The sequence below is a fragment of the Chiroxiphia lanceolata genome, chromosome 4 (genome assembly GCF_009829145.1).
Source record: "Chiroxiphia lanceolata isolate bChiLan1 chromosome 4, bChiLan1.pri, whole genome shotgun sequence".
Classification (NCBI taxonomy): Eukaryota; Metazoa; Chordata; class Aves; order Passeriformes; family Pipridae; genus Chiroxiphia; species Chiroxiphia lanceolata.
In genome coordinates, this window is record NC_045640.1 from 59,306,389 (window position 1) to 59,327,544 (window position 21,156).

The following is a 21,156-nucleotide window of genomic DNA, read 5'->3' on the forward strand; positions in this document are numbered from 1 at the left end:
TTACTGAGATCTGTCTGGTTACAGGATGATGCGTGACCTAATAACGTACCTTTTGCAGCCTCGCTGGTGTCAAAGCTAAGTGCGTGTGGAAGACTGGAATGTGTGTCTGGAAAGTGTAGGCCTAAGCCTAGTCTTTTTTTTTCAAGTAGTGTTGTAGAGGTGAATTTATGCTCTGTGCTCGGGACTGCTGGGAAAGGACGTGTTCCCTTCTGCAAACTATCAAACTGAATTCTTACTGCGCTTTTTTAACTGCCCCCTACAGAGGCTGCAAGTCGTGCCATAGTCCAGTTTCTGGAGGTCAATCAAAGTGAAGAAGCAAGTAGAGGTTGGATGCTGCTCACCACAATCAATTTACTAGCTTCATCAGGACAGGTTAGTCTTAAACAGCAAAACTAAAAATAAATTGGAGGGTGGGAGAGACAACAGCAGTAATATAACGAACTGCATGAACACTCACTAAAGGATGTAACTATATTCTGCTTACTGTGTTAAAATCCTTTTTCTCTTATACTGCCACAGGACTTCTGCTTTAGCTCCTTGGTTTCAGTTGCCTAAAAAAAATATAATCATTCTGGAACTTTAATTTATAATGTTCTTTTGAATTATGCATGCAACTTCTATTGCTTCCCAAAGGCTTCTCTTGCATGCTGCTACTTAGCGCCCCATGAGATGCATGTCACATAACTCACCTAAATAGTTCAAACTTTGAACTTTGGACACCTCACTGAAGGAGGGCAACAGCAGTTGCAAAAAGCAAAGCCAGCAGCAGTGATGAGTGGGTGGTGCCGTGAATCATTATTGCCGCTGCTTCTGGTGCTGCCCTCCCAGGGAGCCGATCTCTGCCACTTTGCTGGACAGCTGCGTGGTTTGTTATTTCTGTTCTAATCTGCCTTTATAATTCAGCACATCATTTTATCTGTGTTTTAGTATGTCAGCAGCCTCCACTCCAATTTGTCTTTTCTTCCCACTGATGCTTTCATATTTTCTACTACCTTGCTCCTTATACCAGTTTATACCTTCATGTGAAGTGAGAGCATAAATTGAATAGTCCTCCTCCCACTCCCGTTTCCACTGCTACAAAGAATAGATAACTGATGAGGGCTTGGCTGAAGGTCTTTTAATTAACTTGTAAACTTCTGTTGGCAGAGACTGACAGGTTTTGTTTCTGTCCAGTGCAGTGACTGCTCAGAACTGTGGCTATTAGATGTTGTCCTGTAAATAAATTATCCTATTTTTAAAGTTACTGTTTAGGGAGGCATTCAAAAATAGATGATGAATCTGTACTGTCACGTGAATACTTCAAAGGTGTGAGAAATTAAAAACAGCATTTCAATCAGCTGCATTATAGGAGTGTGACTTTTTAAATAGAGTAATGTGCTGAACTGGTGTTCTTTTTTTTTTTTTTTTTTGTTCTGTTTTCTTCTCCCTCAGAAAACCGTGGACTGCATGACTACAATGTCAGTGCCTTCCACACTTGTTAAATGTCTGTATCTGTTTTTTGACCTTCCACATGTGCCTGAGGTAGTTGGAGGAGCACAGAATGAACTACCTCTCGCAGAGCGCCGAGCGCTACTACAGAAAGTCTTTGTACAGGTAAGATGCAAGAAGAATGGAAATGCTGCATATGAGAAAAGTCAGAAACTTTTCACTTGAACCAGGTTTTACTCATCCTTGGGTCTTCACAAACTGATGGCACAGATGAGGTTAAATTTCCACTCCTCCAGTAGTTTTTGTCCTTGGCAAATACTTCCTCCACAGAAATGCATGCAACTCTGCCACACAGATGCTTAAGAGGAGCAACATGTGCACTGTTATTCTGTTTTCATCCAAGTGGTCCTAGTATTTGGTATTTTTGGCTGTTACTGATTGAAATAGGCATAGTAAAAAACATTAGTATTGATAATAATTTACTGATTTATATAACATATGCTATTTTCCCCTATAATTATGTGAAAAAAGCCCTATGACTGTGGGAGCAAGTAATTTAAACATGAGAGCAATCTGAGCTTGCAGTTACTATTAAAATTATCCCTCAGATTTTGCAGGGAGACCAAGGACTTAATCTGACTCGCTCCTTTCTCAAGTTCCAGTTGGAGATCCTGCAAAGAAATTCCTGTATGTTCTCCTGATGAAACTTTTAGAAGGAGCTGACAGTTACTGTTAGAAGGGGGTCAACGGTCACACTACCTGTATCAGTGTGCAAATTGGGTACATCTCTGTGCAAGGTTATCGTAGCCACGTATGCAAAACCACAGAGGTCTGTCAGAACTTTCATCCTTCAGGAATTTGAGGGCAGTGCCAGGATTTGTAAGTATAATGTCTGACGGGCATTTTGGTGCTGTCTTCCAAATCAGAAATCACGATGTGCTATAACCTGTCTTTCAGAAATTGCTCTGTTGTGTTTCAATCAGCAGAGTTAACGACCAATGTTACCACATAGGGTCCCCCCCAACCTACTACTGCTCAGCTCTTTTCTCTCCCTCTTCAAAGGATGTAAAGTGGTGCTGTCAAGTAGACTGGATGGAATGGGTGAGGTTTCAGATAGCTTCCAAACTTTTCCAGATGCTGACAGCCTTCCAAAGTTGTCTTCTAGTTTTCTGAAAGGAAACCTCAGCTTTTCCTGCTCAAGACACAAAATGGAGCTCAGATGTCCTCAAAACACACAGAAAAGAGAGAGCAACGTAGTAGGTTCACTTGTGTAGCTGCATTTTTCTTGTTTATGGCAACTTGGAAATTCAGATCCAGGTGCCAGTTATTGAGGTAGGTCTGCAGTGTTGCTGTAGCCTTTCCTGACACGCTGTTTTGGCTGTTTTCATTTCACTAAGATATTATGGATACTGCTCTGCCAACAACCCATCGATAGCCTTCTTCCTGCCTTAGGAAGGGATACAGCAGTTTGCTTCACAGAGCCTCTACCTAATGCAACATTTAGCCTAATTGTAAATTAGGCAACTGGTAGATTCTCCAAGAATGGAATAACATGGTATCCATACAACTATGCTGTGTCAGCCGAAGAGATTTGAACTCTGCTGCTAATCTTTTGGTAGTCATTTCAAACTGAACTGGGACTTAAAATAACCAAGTGTTGAATAACCTTGTCTTCAATTGGAAATACAGAAACACACAAAGAGAAAATAGCTCGTTACTCTTTTTAATGCGTTTGCTAAGTGAAAGAATGTTTCATCTTTTCCTAAGTCTAGGCAAAAATAACAATGATCAGGGTGTTAATGCTAGTTGTTTAATGACTTATTATTTCAGATCCTAGTAAAATTGTGCAGTTTTGTGTCCCCGGCGGAAGAACTGGCTCAAAAGGATGATCTCCAGCTTCTTTTCAGTGCAATAACCTCATGGTGCCCTCCCTATAATCTGCCTTGGAGGAAGAGTGCAGGAGAAGTACTAATGACCATATCTCGTCATGGCCTTAGTGTCAATGTAGTGAAATACATTCATGGTATGCATTTCTCTTCAGTATTATTTGTTGGGGTCTTCTCTGTTCTTCTTTTGCAGTTTTCTTAGTTAGGAAATAGGCGTGAAAATAATAGCTCAAGAAAAGCTTCCAGGCTTTTAGTTTGGACATGTGAATGTTTACATACAGGTGAAATTTCAAAGCCCTTGTGTAGTGAGAGAGTCTCATTCACATTTCAATATAACATTGGAGGATAGAGTTTCCCCTCGTGTTTTAGTGTAGAGTTTATGATGAGCAGAACAAAAAGCTTTCAGTAACTTCAGTAACTGCCTGTATGGAAAAATATTCATTGGGAAGATGCATAAGTTTGTCATTTTTGCTGTGAGCATTAATTCTTAGTAGGAATAAGTTGGGTATGGTCCTGTGTTTGAATTGTCAGCAGCAGCCCCTTGTAAAGGCACGAGGCAGGCTAGCAGTGCCCTGTTTACAGCTGCTTGTCCGGGTACCACTGTAGCTGGCAATAAAAGTGTAGAGACATCTGAGGAAGCCGCAGGAAGAGGAACCAGCTCCCTGTGTTCTGCTGACGCAGTTGGAGTTATTAGAAGGCCATGAAAGCTGCTGCCCTGTAATAAATGCTGGTGCATTATGCAAACCGGGGAGAGCTAATTTGGGTATGATGGGAGAAGATTCTTTCTCCAAGACAACTTGCTTTTGTGGGAAAAGGCTGAGTGAGGCTGCTAAAACCACCTCTGATTTGCAATGTACTCTCCATTCTCCAGAACATCAGGAGTGGCATATCCTGGTAACAGCAAAACCGGTGTAATATGGTCACTAGGAGCTCAAGGGAGCATGGGCACAGAAACACTAGACTGCAAACCTCCAAGTGCTGATGGATGGAACAGGCAGCTGCTTTCCTGCCCTGTGGTCCAACCCATCTTCCCCAAACCAAGGATGTTGTCCCTAGGGCCTGGCCCAGGGAAGCTGCTCTTCACTTGGCTGAGAACCACACCTGTGGTGAGACAGTCTCTCAGTACTAGTGCTCCTAGGAAGCTTGCAAGTAGCCTGCCCTAGAGCCTGTGTCACAAGCAAGTGGAGAGATGTGGGGACACAACTAGGAAGAGCCTGGCTGCTGGATGGGTTTGCAGCCCCTTTTTCCCTGCTGTCTGTCTAGACTGCTGACTGTTCAGCCAACCTGCATTTCTTCCCCAAGTCTTCCCCGCTTTGCCATACATCTTACAGACTACATGTTGTGTGCATCCTGAAGGCCAAATTAAAAATATCACATGGACTTAATCCAGCCTGGAAGCCACCAAAAGAACGAAGTATCCAGAATCATTCCATTTTACCTCCTGTCCTTTTTTGAGGCAAGCAGCATCCTGACTGTTGCAGGCATGGAAACTGTAGTGTACAGGGGCATTTCTCTAGCTGGTTACAGATTTTGGTAGCCAATAAAAGTAGTAGTTTACTCATCATATATCTTGCAAGGGACTGGTAAAGAGGAGGTTGCCAAACTGGTTCATGACAAAGAACTTGGAAGAGCAAAACAAGATGAAAACCAGTGTTGGAGCTGCCTGGAAACAGCTTTGCATACAAAATACTCAAGTTGCATTAATTGAAAACTGCATGGGTGTTTAGGTATGTAGGACTTGGATTAGGAAGTTTGGTAAAATAATGTTTCTAATATTATATTTGAGGCTTTTAGACCGTAAGACCACATAAAAGAAGCATTTGTAGTTTTTAAATTGGACCGACTGTTGAAATGAACTAACATCCTTATCATATATTTTAGCTGTGTACACCTACTGGAAAAAAAGAAACCCACAGTTTGCTCACACCCTGGAAAGCAAGTAGTTACAAGGCTCCACAGAAAGAACCATTTTGGCGGTTTATTAAATACATCAGCCTGCTCCCAAATACTTCACAGAAAATTTCAGTCTGTGTTTTTCCTCGGGCTAGCAGTGTGTTTCCAGTTCCAGTCAAAAAGATGTGAATGTACAAATATCACTTGAAAGCACAGCATAGTCATCAATTAAGTATTTTCAGAGAGGGCTTAAAAGGTGATAGGCTTTTTGCCGCATCTGTAACAACCTCCTGGTGGGTTTTTGGTGAGTGTAGCAGATGTATGTGCATATGTGAAAATGTTATTAAGGGCAACAAAGAAAATAACTAGACATTTGACTGTGTCATTTGGTATATTACAGCTACTACTATTATCTCTTTTCTATGGGCTTCATCCACAGAGGAGTGAAGCTGGCATGTCAAAAGATACTCTAGGTTCTTTAGAAAGGGAAATAAAATCCTAAAACCAGTCGGCATCCCCTCTCACTTGTTGAATACAAAAATGAACATGACTTAAGAGATAACATCTGTCAAGAGGCTCATCTCATATTCAGGGAAAAAAGTTAAGACATTTCATCATATGCAAAGGAGCATCCTTTCACTGTCTTATGCTTTAATTTGGCCTCTGGGAAATTTTGTTATCAGTCTAGCTAGAAAGATTAATGCTTTTGCGTTGCACATGCTGTGCAGTTAAAATAGCAAATAATTGAAGGGGGAGCATTTTTAAAATGGAGTGCAACCTAAAATCTCACTATAGATTGGGGAAAACCTTTTGCTACTGACCGATGAACTGATGGAGTGTGAGAATTAGACAGAAAAAGACAAGCTGTCTCTCTTTGATGCCAGTCAAAGAAATGCTAATCAAAACAGCAATAAGAAGACATGGTGTAAAGGCTTATGTGTAGGGTTTTACCTAACATCAATAACAGTTTAGGTCAGTGTTTTGTACAGCTTTGTGTTTTAAAAGAAAAAACTATCTTTTAGAATTATTTACAGTTGCCATATTTGTCTTTTTGTTCTGTCGAGTTATCTAGTCAGACTTTTTAGGTAAAAACCAGTATTTATCTACAGTTTCCTCCTTACAAGGGTAAAGATTACAAAAGGGAGGAAGGGGTTGGCATAAAGAGGTTAGAGTTCAAATCCAAAGCCACTTGAGGATCCTTCTCATCTTCAAGTACTCTGTGATACTCAGTGTTACGTGATAAGAGATACTTGAATAAGTTACCTTATTACTGTATTTATAGTACTAGTTATACTTCTAGTTGTGATTGATGTGAGTAAAATCCTAAATTTCTTAATTGCAATTCTTTTCAGAAAAGGAATGTTTGTCCACGTGTGTCCAGAACATGCAGCAGTCTGATGACCTTTCTCCCCTAGAAATAGTTGAGATGTTTGCTGGACTTTCTTGTTTTCTCAAAGACTCCAGTGATGTATCCCAAACGTTGTTGGATGATTTTAGGATATGGCAAGGATACAACTTCCTCTGTGACCTCCTCCTCAGGTATGTAAAAGTGCTTGAAGAAATGCAGACAGATCGCTGAGCTTAACAAACAAGTGATTATAGATTATTATGGAATGAAGACATTACATTATGTGATTCTCTCAATTTGTGGAACTACATTGTTTAACTTTTTAGTCTTTAGTAGCGATTTATTACTAAACATTTCTGTGTTTTGTGAAGAAAGCAGATGCTTAAAAACAACCAGTACTAAATATTTAGAAATAATTTGGAACATAAAATTTTGGCTGCAATTAGTGATTTTTGGGTTTGGTTGGGGATTTGTTTTGTTTTGTCTAGGGACATGGTTTAGTGGTGAGCTTGGCACTGCTGAGTTAACAGCTGGACTCAATGATCTTAAAGGTCTTTTCCAACCTAAACAATTCTGTGATTGTATTATTGTCTTATCATGCTATCATAATGAAAAATCATGTATGTAAGTGGGGTGCATGTTGCAAGGGAATCAGTGTGTATGTGTGTGTGGTTTTTTGTTTGTTTGTTTGTTTGTTTTTGTTTTGGTGTTGTTTTTTTTTTTACTTTTTATTAAGGATGTTGCTAATGCATCAGAAAATATGGTAATGAAAATGCCTGCCCAAACAAAACTTGGATGTGTGATCTATCCATGATTTTAGTTCTTTCTATGGGAGAAACTTCTTTCTTTCCTTTCTCAGTCAACAAATCAGTGTCTGTTGCTTTATTTGTGTAAAATCTATGATCAGTCCATGTTGCTTTGTTTGGATATGAAGATCTGAAGAAGGATGCTTAGCTGTTGAAATATATATGTGTTTTTCAAGTCCAAGATGGAAACTTGGAAATTATGTTTACAAGTGTGTACCTTATGAAGTATACTTGGGCCAAAGGTGCTAAAAAACACTAGGTCTTAATGAGAGATGTTAATGTTGTTATCTCCCTCTTTCAAGTCATTCATTTTTGGGTACTAAGGTGCTGGGTTTTGGCACCCAAATATTTGAACTAGATCTTCCCCTACATAATTTTGAGCGGGTTTTGTTTGTTATAAAAGGATACTAGACACAGACATGGCATTTGAAATTTTCGATCGTGGTCAAAATTATTCATAAATTATCGCTGGTGCCACAAAAGGTAGAATGCCTACCAAGGAACTGTTATTTTTCTTATTGTATAAATGGAGTTTTGGAGTATGTTATATTTACTAATGCATTAATTCAAAGCAGTATAATTCAAGCGCAGTTGTTTCCCAGAAACTGTCAGCCAAAGCTTAAATGAAATATGAGGGGAATGCACTGTCATTAGCATTTTCATCTTCAGGTACAAAAGTGATCCTCTGTAGAGCAGGTGTTTTCACCAAACTCTCTCCTGAGCTCACTCATCCTTTAAATCAAAGAATGGGGGGGATCCCTGACAAAGGTATAGGAAGACTTGAGATTTGCATGTCTGATCATCAGATGACATCAGTAAAGGTTAATAGCACAGAAATATGTTATCCTCACTTCTTCCCAAGGTGGTCTTCTAGAAGCAAATAAAGGTATTTTTCAGAAAACAGTCATTTTGAATAAGCCTGTGTATTGGTCAGTGATGGAGAACAGTAGCATATTCTCTCTGGACACGTTTTGAATAAAACCTACTGACAGAGACTTGTCCAACTCTAACGGCACCATTTGTGAAGATCACTGTCACATAAGGATGTGAAATCTGGACGCTGGACCTCTAGCTGCAAAAAAGAAAAGCTTTGGAGCTGGAAAACCAGAAGGATGTGTGAAGAAGGTGGCTTAGTAAAAAACTGCAGAAGGTTTTTGAGGGGCCGGAGGAGCAAGTGTGTAATTGCACCTGGACGGTGTGAAAGGGCAGGGAATGTGGAGGATCAGTAGAATGCCAATAGATCAGTGCTTCTCTAGTGACTGTTTGCAGGAGGTTCCTGTTTAAAGGAGATTGTTCCTCAGCTGTGTCTGACTGAGAGATGATGGAGGATGAAGAATGAGCTGCTTCTAAAGGGCTCCCACGATCGCTTGTCAGCAGGAAGAAAAACAGATCTTGCGTTGCATAAGCAAAGAGGAGATTGTGGTCCCCAGCTTACCCCTGGGATCTACAGAGGCTATACAGTTAGCAAATAATTAAACATGGTATATTTTTTGATGAAGTAGAAGGAAAATGAGGATGGTTCTAGGGTTCAGAGTCAGTTTTTAGGGTTTGGTCTGATGGTGAGCTGCTGGCAGGAAACAGTGGTTGGAATGGGATGTTACATTTCCGTTCTCTTGTGCTCAAAGGTAAAGTTTTGGAGTTCTAATGAGGGTGCTTCATCCAGTGCTTCTAAGTGTTAGGCTTCTACCAAGATACCATCTCATTAACATAAAATATTAACTCTCAAAGTGGCAGCTGTAATCTAGCAAGTTAATTATGGATTTATTTAATTACAGACTATATATTTGCTTTCATATCCAATAGCTTCATGTCTGTGAGAGGATTTTTAAAGTAATTTTCATGTCTGTACTGCTTTTTAATAGACTGTTGAGTTCAAGGAAAGATTTATGAGGTGAATTTCTATGGCAAATAACTGTATGCTCTTCCAAGTTCAGTGTTTGACTGACTTAATGGTATGACATGCAAACATGTAAGATACTGCAGGATAGGGCAGTAAAACTGTGGTCTCTAAATTAATTGAGGAAAATGGGTCTCATTAAAGTGATTTGAGGTGAAATAAACTAATGCTGCTAACCTGATCTATTGTATTTTCTTTAGATTAGAACAGGCAAAAGAAGCTGAATCTAAGGATGCTCTGAAGGACTTAGTTAATTTGATCACTTCCTTAACAACATATGGTGTCAATGAATTAAAGCCAGCAGGTGTTACCACAGGAGTACCTTTCCTATTACCCGGGTTTGCAGTCCCACAGCCCGCAGGCAAAGGTGAGTCTGCTTGCTTTCTCTCTCTGTCTGGCTTTTTGTTTTTTTAAATGTAAACAACAAAATACAGAGAAACTGTTTACTACACAGACTGTTTGCAACTGAGTCTAGGTTTTTTATCTAAGATTGCATTTTAAGCTGACACTTTCTGCATGGATGTTGTAAGAGATTATCATAGTGGAGAGATGCACTGAGTTGATTTACTGTGTTTTAAGCTGCTCTTACTAAACTGATATGAAAGACTGATGTGCTAGCTTGATTTTTTTTTTCTTTTAATCCTCCTCCCACCCCATTTTGCATTGTTAGCTTTTTTCAGCTTACGCAAATGTAACTTGTGAACTGGAATCTGTTGTTTCATCACCAGTGTTCACAGTGATAAAATCTGTGGTGTGCTTGCAACCACAGTCAATTATGATACAGAGATAAGGTTGAGGAATTCCCGGGGGAGAAAGGGTTTTATAAAAATAAGCTTATGTTTCATGTCCTGTGCATAAACTTAAAATTCAGGTAAGTCTTGTGTGTAACTAAGGAGTTTGGAATTTAATAGTCATTGTGGAGCTAGTTTGTTACTTGAACTTTTTATGAGATTTACTAATACCACTGATAAAAGAAAAAAATTTGTGATAGGATTGCATTTATAGATTTATGGGCTAATGGATTTATTTTCACTGTTTCTTGTGTTCCTTGGACAATGACTTCCTTTCTCTGGTATTAAGAGAGTTCATTGTTCATGGGATTTGTTTTTCTTTTGCACTAAATGGAGAAAGGTGGTGATACACTCACAGTTTAATTTCTCCATGTTTTGATAATAATATTAATTTTTGTTTAGACTAATCAGTTTTTCTGGTACAGTAGCATAAGAGAACCATGGCCTGTTGCAATTTGCAAAAGAGTTTTTTAATTTTGTAGTATTTATCTTGACATCTCTCAGCTCCTTTCACCTACTTTTCATTATAGGTGGAAGTTGTCTTTTTATAAAGACCATACTCATTTTTTTTAATTGCTTCTGTTTAAATCATGTTAGTTCTTGAATTCTGAAGAGCTGGTTAAAATTTCATTTCTTCAGGGGTCCTCATAATAATCACAGTTAATTTAATAATCTTCCTGATTGCCTGGAACAACTGTTGATACTAAATTAGTGTCAGATATAACTATTTATATTCTATGTTCCTGCCACATTTAATAAGCTCTAAGTCCTCCTTTTTGACATTTTTTTGTAGTAAGGAAAGCATGTTAAAAAGTCCTTTTAGAAACAACTGAGTGTGACTTATAATGTAACTAATATTCTTCCAGTATGTGAAATTGTTCCATGTTCATTTTCAAGAGAGGTTCCTGTTGTCTTCTGGAGAAATACTGGCATGGGAAGTGGTGAGGCTAGGCATGAACATAATTGAATTTATTGTTAAATTGGACAGCTTAGTTTATAAACAATTAAGAGAGTAGTGTTCCACAGAGAATATTTAATAAATCAGAATTCTTTGTTTACGAAAGGATTTTTAAATCCGGTTATTAGTTTGTGTAGACCTTGCTTGAAAATAAGATTTTATTGTTAAAACATCCTAAATGCTTTGTTTAGAATGTCTTTAAAGTCTCACTCTTGATTGTCTATTTTGTTAAAATTATTTTTTACCATTAGTTGTTTTCCATATCGTGGGATTTGCCCACTGTGACTTGTACTGTTCCTACAGAAGTTAAAAAAACTGTCTTTGAGGCATTTTTAGTAGAATAAGAGTAATATCTGCCCATAGAAAGTTCTGGGAACCACAGGGAGCACTCATAATTGAAGCATTCTTTGGCTGAATGAATGAGATTTTAATCAGCTTGCAGGTACTTATAAGAAGAAATTTGTACAAGCTGGCCTTATGCTGCCCTGTGGAGTTTCTCTACACAGGCAGTTGCCAAAAAGAGGAATCGAGCAGAGAATTTGGTGGCCTGGCTTTGATACTAACTGACAAGGACTTGTCATTGCTTATTGCTCTGTTGAGTGAGGGGATGTAGGTGGCTGTTGTTCTAAACTTAGCCTGCCAGAGTTGTGTTCTGCCTTATGGAATACAGAACATTTTACTGTTGCTATAATGTATTCTCCTATGGCCTGGGTAGATGACAGGCAGGCTTTCTTTTGTCTCTAGAATTTATCCTGTTGTACATTTTAGTGCTAAATCAGCATACTTAGTTATTTGAAAGAAATTGTCTTTGATTTAACTGCTTAAGTAAACACTTTCAAAGCTGAAGATACCATTGTAATAAACAGGAGATTGTAGGATTTACAATGTAAGTGGTTGTGTAGAGGCTTCTTTTTATACATGACATATATTGTTATTTAATTCCCACTTGTTAAAATGCATGAATCATTATTAATAAGTGTACTCATTGTTTATGATGATTAAGAACTTTCTTTTTCCTTTTTCCTCCCATCCCACTTTGTTTCCTGATTTAGGTCATAGTGTGAGGAATATTCAAGCATTTTCTGTCCTCCAGAATGCATTTTTGAGAGCAAAAACCAACTATCTAGCACAAATAATCCTTGATGCCATCACGAATATTTATATGGCGGACAATGCCAACTACTTCATTTTGGAATCGCAGCACACATTGTCTCAGTTTGCAGAGAAAATTCCTAGACTTCCAGAAGTGCAGACCAAATACTTTGAGATGCTGGAATTGGTTGTCTTCAGCTTGAATTACATACCCTGTAAAGAACTGATCAGTGTGAGCATCCTTTTAAAATCCAGCACTTCTTTTCAGTGTAGCATCATTGCCATGAAGACACTCCTGAAGTTCACCCGTCATGACTACATCTTTAAGGATGTCTTCAGGGAAGTGGGACTTCTGGAGGTGATGGTAAATCTTCTTCATAAATATGCAGCCCTTTTGAAAGATCCCACTCAGGCACTGAATGATCAAGGTAGCGTGTCCACTTCTATTTTTCTAATACATGTCTTTTTTTGACTTGCAATAGTGGAATCTAGCACTTAAGAGGAGGAACAGGAGAGTCTGAACATGTACCTCAAGGGCTGAATCATGCTGGGGGCTGCTGTGCCATCTTAAAAGCTCATTGGAATTGCTTCTCTCTTAATGTCCTCAGAGAAGTTCGAGGCAACCTTTAATGAAAAACACTGTATGAATACAAAATAGTAGGAGTTAGTATTTTCCTTTTAAAATGTTTTTTTGATGTGTTGGTTTAATATCTGTTACTTAACATGAAAAAAGTAAAGGAGCAATGCATAACATCCATATTCTTCCTAACAAAAAGTACTTGTGGGTTTCCTTGTGTATGTCTAGCCCCAGCTTTGAAAAAATACTAGAGAGCTCAAATTTAAGCTCTTAATAGGAGTGTGTATTCAAGTTTGCAGTCTCTTTTATAAATTGGGTCTACATTTTTCTAAGCATTAAAAAAAAATATGAAAATTAGTTATCTCCAGAACTGAACATCACAGAGATAAACTACATAGCTGCCAGACCTGCAAAGCAGACACTGCCAAGTGCCATAGGAGCCTACAGGCACACACACAGAATTTTTGTGGGGTTTTTTTTGTTTTGTTTTTTTTTTTCGCATTCTTTGTTCAAACTGCAGTCAAGTTAGTGTTAATCAGTGTCACTTACTTTTTAACCATAGCTGTTGGATGTTTCACCTGAGTTTAGTTGTGTGAATCCTCACTGAGTGGTAGCTGCAGATTAGAGTTAGAAGGCTTTGTTTTACCAGCAACTCCGTTGAAAAACACATCATTTCTCATGTTCTTGTGAATAAATGGACAAAGTTGTCATATGATTAGGGTGCTACCTGGGCACACATGCCCTTGTATTGTGGCTTTCCTTTTATTAGAATAATTAAAAAAAGCCAAAACACCCACTTTTTTCGGGAGTGTGATGCTGTGTGTGAGATGCCACTTGTGATGTTGGTTGGTCTGTTACACCTGTTGAGTCATAAGCATATTTGCTGTAATTATGTGAGTGTAGTTTTGTGTGGAATTTCTCCTTTGAAGATCTGAATACTGAACAAGAACAGATCCTGTTAAGTCTTCAACTGTGGTTTGATTTTGTGGCTTTGACAAACAATAGCTGAGGATGTGAAACTGCACCTACAGCTGTAGTGTCAGACTGCTGAGCTCGCAGTGCTCAGAAGTTTCCATTTAAATTCTTGTCTTTATAAATTAACTTTTCAAATGATTCATAGCTAAGCTAAACTTTCCCAGGAATGCATGTGTAGACTGAATCTTAATTTGCTTTGGAAAATAGTTAGGCTGCCTTCTCCCTGGGGAAGCAAAGAAAATAAAAGTGTTGGTGGAAAGTATCAAGAGGCATTTTAGTGTGATATTTACTATGACTTTAGCTTCTGAAATTATTTTTTAGTGGATTCAAGAAACAGTTCATTTGAGGACCAAAAGCAGCTGGCTTTATTGGTTATGGAGACCTTGACAGTACTACTACAAGGATCAAACACAAATGCAGGTAAGTAGAGAGATTGCTGACAAAATACGTATAAAAGAGTAACACAGAAAAACCACGTCTTCACTTCCTATCTTCAGACAAGTAATCAAACACACTGAAATATACACTCTTTCTTGCCATGTTTTTCCAGTAAAGGGAATAGACAGCATAATTTAGAGTGCAGGAAGTAAAGGGGTACAAAATAGTGTTTTAACTTGTGGGGTTTTGCTGTTGTTTACTTGAAGGCAACCACCACACCCCGTCACTTTCCAACAGTACTGTAATAATCTGTAGTAGTGCTTTTAACACAGTTTGTGTATAAAAAAAACTAGCTTGTAATTAGAAATGTAGTTTAGTGTTCAGTGTCACATGTTCTTAAATGTGATTAGCAATGCTTGCATCTTTAGTTAAAGTTGGTTTTTTCATTCTCAAAGGCTTGTTCCCAGTCAGTATATATAAATAGGGCTCTGTTATGATTGTCCTCTTCTAAATCAGACAGTTTTATATTATGCTTCATTAGCCACGACTTAGTGATTTTGAAGTAGACACTATGTGTACCTCATACTGGTAAAAGCTATCTCTGAGAGATTGAAATAGCAGGTTGAATAAGGATGACAAATGTTTTTACACTACTTGTTCTGTTAGACAAAGAAGAAAATGAGCAGGTGGGAGGGGACAGACTCCACCCTGAGGAACCAGAGAGTTTCTGGCCTTGGAGGCCACGAAACATGTTTATTTCAGCAGGTTTTTTTCCTCTTTTTCAACTTTGACTGGTGTTTCCTTACTTCTGTTTTTGTTCATATAAGTAGGAGAAGCTACAGTCTTTGATAAATGGTTAAAAAAGAAATCTTGACAATCTTCCAGTTTGGTTGATATCTGTTTAAATATCAGTTTATGGGCTAATGACTTAGAGCTTGTAACTTGTTTCTTTTCTGCTTTTGCCTGAGTAATTTTTTTGTTTAAATTTAGGCCCAATATTGGAACAATCTCCAGTGGTGTCTATGTCATTTAACTCTTGCACTTGATGTGTTGCTTTTTAGCTTGTGGTTTCAAACCACTTCCAAAGATGGCTTTTGAATTCTGCCCACTGAGCATTTATAACATCTGCCAGCTTGACTTTGTCCACGTTTTTGATAAGCAAATTCATCATTCCATCAGGAAAGGCATTATTCATGGCACTTGAGAGAAACCCCAGTTGCATGCCCTTAGTCAAGCAGAAGGGAATTGCCACGAAGCAGAGATTGCTCTGAGTAGATTTTTCCATTAGTTTTACATTCAGTCTGTCAGGATTGCACATAGACCAGAAGCTTTGCTGAAGCTGTTGTGTGTCTCCTTTGCCACTTCCCTTTTGTCCCCCAAGCTACTCCTCCTGTCAAGGGAAAGGAAAGAAACCCCATCATTTTGATTTACTAGAGGATTCTGTTCTGTGATGAACACTAGCAAATTAATAGGCTGAAATAAGCAGGTTTTAGAGAGGAATTGGTATTGGTCACAGGTGAATTGTATTTATCACTCATCTTTGGTTTTGCCAACATGCCAGTACATGGTTTTGCCATGTAAGAAAAGGCAGAATTAGAAATGAATCAGAAAGAAGTGGCATGAAGGTACATGTGGGGGCTTTCATATATGGAGAAATTGGGCAAAATGTGGTTGAGAAACCATTTCCCAATGTCTGTGCAGCATGACTGGGATATGGACTCAGTGGCACTGTAACCAAAGGCCAGCAGAGGTTACAGGTCATCACAGAGGCATAAGTAGGCATTGTGCAGCCTTGCAGTGATTCATACTGTATTCAAAGCTTAGTTTCTGTTGCTAAACCAGTGTCTCTCATAAGGTTTCCTGAATATTTCATAACTGCTAACCAAATTTCAACAGAACTTTGGGTGTCCAGACTCACACAGGTTCCTCGGATAGATGAGAACCAATGCCAAGAGTGGGAGGGGTATAAAATGTTACTTCAGTCTCTCTGAAAATAAGAGACCTGAGCATTGAAGAGATGCACTTTGCCTGTGAGGGGATGGAACCAGCTTACGTGTCTCAGGATCTGAGGCCTCTCCACACTAAGTCCATATCTCATCCAAAGGACACCAGAGAAAGCAAGAGGCAGGAAATTAGAAATGCATAGTGGGATTAATATTTGTTTATGTCCATTAAGGGGAATAAACATTGTGTTACTGGTTAATCCTGAACTTAAACAGCCCTTTTGGTTTATGGTCACAATGAAAATGATCCTTTTTGATGCAGTAATGCAGCATCGATCCATTTTCCTACTCTGTTTTCATTTTCAGTAATTAACATAGGGCAGTGCTCTGGTTCCTGACAGTGTACTAAACACACATTCTATAAGTCATATATATTCCACTTTGGGTTTTATGATGATTTCAGAATCAATTTTCATATAATTAGTGGTTAGTATTGCACATGTGTTGTTCTGAGTAGCCAGTAAGCTTGAAAAATCACCATTTGACTTAAGCTTAATCTCTACAGAGATGTTTCGCCACAAGAAGACTTCTGCAGAATCCTACAACTCTTGTGCATAGACAGAACCATTTCTCAACCAATGCTCCTACTATGGTCATCTTGTTCAGAAACAGCCTAGTTATATTTTTAGTTCATATTACATTTAATTCATTGCTAAATGTAATGTAAATGTTACCCTTAACCAAAACAGTGTATAGTCTTCACAAAAGGTGGAGGGCTTGGTATATTTTTTATTTCATTCTGAGACTCTTTGAGCTCTAGCATGAAAAGAGTAACTACTGTTGGAGAAACAGGATTATTGAGGAAATTCTTAGAACTGACCTCCATCCTTGTACTCAACACCTCTAATGAAAAATATTGCTAGAAGGCATTCAAGTTCTGTTTTTATTTGTGGCAAGAGAGGAAAGATAGTAGTAAGTTACTAAATATCCATAAGGCTAAAACTCTGCCGTTCAGTTTCTAGAAATTAAAATAAACACCTTCTGCATTGTTTTGTTGTCATTATTTGTTACTGATCGTATTTTTCACACTCCTTATCCTCACCCCTCTTTCCAATTAGGTATTTTCAGGGAGTTTGGTGGCGCGAGATGTGTCCACAACATAGTGAAGTATCCGCAGTGCCGCCAGCACGCCCTGATGATCATCCAGCAGCTGGTGTTGTCACCAAGTGGAGAGGATGATATGGGCACCTTGTTGGGACTGATGCACTCGGCTCCACCTACGGAACTGCAACTGAAAACAGACATCTTAAGGGTAAGTGAACTATTGTTGTTCGTGATTCTTGCTCCTAAGATGTTGTTTCAGAAAAGAAAACAATGAAAAGGGGATTGGATTGAGTTGGACTGCATGGATGGTGTTTAGCTACTGAATGTAGATCATCTCTGGAGCTCAAATGTGTACATTTGATGCATGATTTTTATTTTCTTCCATCTATTCATGGTAGATTTCAGAATCAGAGGTAAAGGCTAGTGAGTGAGTATGTTTTTAACATCATCATTGGAATCAGTCTTAGTGGGTAGGAAATGAGGTTCTAAGTTATGATAATCTTTCCTGGTGGCATATTGTTCAGTTAAAAATAATGAGAATGTGTGGGGAGAAAAAAGCAAACATGTAACATATAAGCTTATTTTCAGTGCTGACTTGCATTTTCCTGTTACATAAATAAGCGAGCTTATTTTATTTTACCAATTTTTTAGCTATGAATGGTGAGATAATTAATATAAATGTAAGTTATATTGATCATAGTAGAAGATAAAGCCAAAAAACTTGCATGCTTAAGGAAAATAGTGAAAAGGGAGGGAAGTAAGGCTGTGAGTGGAGGAAGAAGTGAGAAAACTCTTATCTGTTTCCTAGCGTATCAGGATTTTTGTCTGTTAATCTAGACCCAGAATTTCTTCTCAGAGTAGCTCATGTTATTTTTGTAAATTGACATAATACCATTTATTTTAGGGTAGAAAAGGTGAGGCAAGTACTCGTAAGTAAATGAGTCTCACTGGAGAGAGCTCAGAGACATCTAAGTTTGTCTCTGTTCAAAGGAGCTGTACTGTTTCTCTGGCATATGAGCAGCTTCATATTATTCCAAAAGACAGAAAGGAAAGCTAGTAATAAAGTTATTCATTTGCAGTGTTTTGTCTGTCAAGGTATTCAGTCATTTTTGAGCATGTGTTACTTGCAATACTTAAGGGGAGAGAAAGGATATTGCAGTTCCCAAAAGGATTTAACATAGAAAATCAGGATTTCTGTCTTTCATGTGATCTGTTGTACTTGTCTTCCATCAGTGCTGTTTTCAGAAGTTTTGGTTATGGAACTGACAGTCCAGAACAGTGTAGTGATATGTCTCTTACTGTTTGTCCAAGTTTGTCAGGAGATGAGATCCTACCTTCAAAGGAATGACAGTCTACCTATTTCAATACCCATCTTCTCAGTGCTTAAAAAAAATAGCAGCACGATTCTGAAGAAGTAAACTTTTGGTCATGGAAGACTCCCCACTAGCTTACATTGGTGTATCAGTAGCATTTTTCTTTTGTTTACAATGCTTCCTATAAGAGACTTTTTCTTCTGCATTCCATAATCACATGTGGGTCAAACTTCCCATGACGGGTGTTTTTGTTTGTTTTTGGTTGTGTGGAGGGGCTTTTCCACTCCCAGATTTCACAGATAAATGCATATTATCCTCTAGTACCCAGGTTCATGTAGTTTCTGCTGTTTATGCTGTGCCTTTGTATTTATTTGTTCAGCAAGTAACATTTTATCCGCTTTTATTTCTCTCTCAGGCTTATTTTTAGACAGCAACTCTTAGAATGAAGTCTCACTCAATTCAGAGAGTTATAGAGGAAAGCTAAAACTTTTTTGGCTAATTTTTTGCTACCTGAATTCATTAACTGAATTGTTGTGTTTGAATGCTGTTCTGGCTTCATTGTTGCCAGGTGCTTCTGCATTGTAGATTTCTATGTGACTTGTTTTAGGATGCTTCAAGGTTTAGATTCCTCATTGCTACAAGCAGTCATTTGCCCACTCTTGTTTGAAATTGTTCGTGAAGTGTGATGGCACAGAAGATTCCTTTTCAATGCTATATTCTCCACTTTATCACTGGAGAATTACCTGGGAATTTTGGGTTCCATTTTAGGCTCAGTCAAGTCTTTTCTGTTGACAGGTTTCTTTCTCCTTAATTTCTTATTTTTAAATTAGAGGCAATGCTCTACTTTCCCCTCCACTCTCTCTTTTTATTTTGTAAGCTTTTGAGTATGAGGACTCCTGCAGTACAAAGTTGATCTGTGGAGACTTCAGGCATTACCCAGTTCTGACAAATGACATGAGGATTTTTCTAGCACAACAGCATTTTGTGAACAAAAATGTTCCTACCTTTTTTCAAGCTGTTTGTAATGCTGCTGCCTTGTTGTTGTTTCCCTGTTTTGATTGTTTGTTTTGTCCATAGGCCCTACTCTTGGTGCTGAGAGAAAGTCACCGCACAAGAACAGTTTTTAGGAAAGTTGGTGGATTTGTGTATGTCACATCTTTACTCGTTGCTATGGAGAGATCTTTGTGCTCACCTCCTAAGAATGGCTGGGAAAAAGTAAACCAGAATCAAGTGTTTGAACTGCTTCACACTGTGTTCTGCACATTGACTGCAGCAATGCGCTATGAGCCAGCCAACTCTCACTTCTTCAAAACAGAGATCCAGTATGAAAAACTGGCAGATGCTGTTCGATTACTTGGCTGCTTCTCAGACTTGAGAAAAATAAGTCCCTTGAATGTCTTCCCTTCAAATACACAACTATTTCAAAGACTTTTGGACGATGACCTAATATCCCTGGATTCTGTTTCACCTACTCTCAGACACTGCAGCAAACTTTTTATTTACCTCTACAAGGTAGCAACAGATTCTTTTGACAGGTATGAACTTTGCTTCTTTTTTTTTTCCCCTTGTTTTTTTTTTATCTTCTCATCCTACCTGCCCCCCCCCCCAGTGTTCCCCAAAATAGTTTTTCTTTCTTCACTGCAAGCTTTTGTATTTCTATTTTAATCTATTTCTTTGTTATTTCACTCCAGTGAGGGGATTATAAGGTGGCAACATCTGACCAAATAATGACTTTAGCTTGCTGGTGTTGTCCAGGGTATACAGCATTCTCTCTGGTGTTGAATGTTTTTGTCATGATATCAGTTAAGATACAGGTACAAGGTTATGGTTATATTTGGTGTTGTGAAGCAGCCTGTTGTTTGATAGGCAGACAGGTTGCGTTATGGTACAGAACTACAAAATTTTTGTGCTTTTATTAAGTCAAATGGAAAATTGATTGTTCAATGTCACGTCTTAACTTCATGTTTCCTTTGATACAGAACTTTAAGTGGTTAGATAACATTGTGATTAGTTCAGAATCATAGAATCATTTAGATTGGAAAACAGTCTAAAAATCCAGCCTAACTGTAAAGCTAGCACTAACAAGTGCACCACTAAACCATGTCACTAAGTGCCACATCTGCAGGTCTTTTAAAAACCTCCAGGGATGATGACCCAACCATTTCCCTGGGCAGCCCGTTCCAATGCTTGATAACCCTTTTGGTGAAGAAATCTTTCCAAGTATCCGATCTTAACCTCCCCTGGTTCAACCTGAGGCCAGTTCCTCTTGCCATAATGCTTGTCATTTGGAAGAAGAGATGAACACTCTCCCTGCTACAATCATCACTCAGGTAGTTGTAGAGAGCAATAATGTCTCCCTTGAACCTCCTTTTCTCATTGCTAGCACATCAAGACTGACATCTTGTTTTAGATGGATTTGCACATTCTTTAAAGTTCTAGTCTGTAAATTACATTTTTTTTAAAACACAGATGTGTGTCTTAAAGTTGATTTGAAATGACAGCAAAACTTGGTGAAGTATATGTTGAAGTTTGGCTTGTCTTAAAGTGGTTTTTGCCCTTAATTTATCTTAATTTGTACCTTAATTTAAGGTACAAAATAGTAAAATGCAGACTTAAGCTTTGTATCTGGGACCCTTGAAGCTTCTGTTTTAATCAGATGGACTGTCAAGTTAGTCAAATACAGGGTCTGATTTTCCAAGTATTGAAGGTATGGCTGTGTATGTTGATACATTAACAGAGCTACCAGTTAAAACTCAGTGACTGGTAA

At 38.3% G+C, this 21,156-nt stretch overlaps 1 protein-coding gene across 8 annotated transcripts in view; it reads left to right on the forward strand.

The window, feature by feature from the left end:
• The window catches only part of WDFY3 (WD repeat and FYVE domain containing 3), a 167,738-nt gene that overhangs the window by 69,937 nt on the left and 76,645 nt on the right, over window positions 1–21,156 (forward strand). For all 8 annotated transcript variants that reach the window (XM_032685026.1, XM_032685019.1, XM_032685022.1 and 5 more), the window contains 9 exons: window positions 263–372; window positions 1,432–1,593; window positions 3,259–3,451; window positions 6,560–6,746; window positions 9,459–9,625; window positions 12,060–12,527; window positions 13,973–14,071; window positions 17,091–17,284; window positions 19,467–19,924. In XM_032685026.1, coding sequence (XP_032540917.1) covers window positions 263–372; window positions 1,432–1,593; window positions 3,259–3,451; window positions 6,560–6,746; window positions 9,459–9,625; window positions 12,060–12,527; window positions 13,973–14,071; window positions 17,091–17,284; window positions 19,467–19,924 — 2,038 coding nt within the window. The remainder of the gene's footprint in view (window positions 1–262; window positions 373–1,431; window positions 1,594–3,258; window positions 3,452–6,559; window positions 6,747–9,458; window positions 9,626–12,059; window positions 12,528–13,972; window positions 14,072–17,090; window positions 17,285–19,466; window positions 19,925–21,156) is intronic.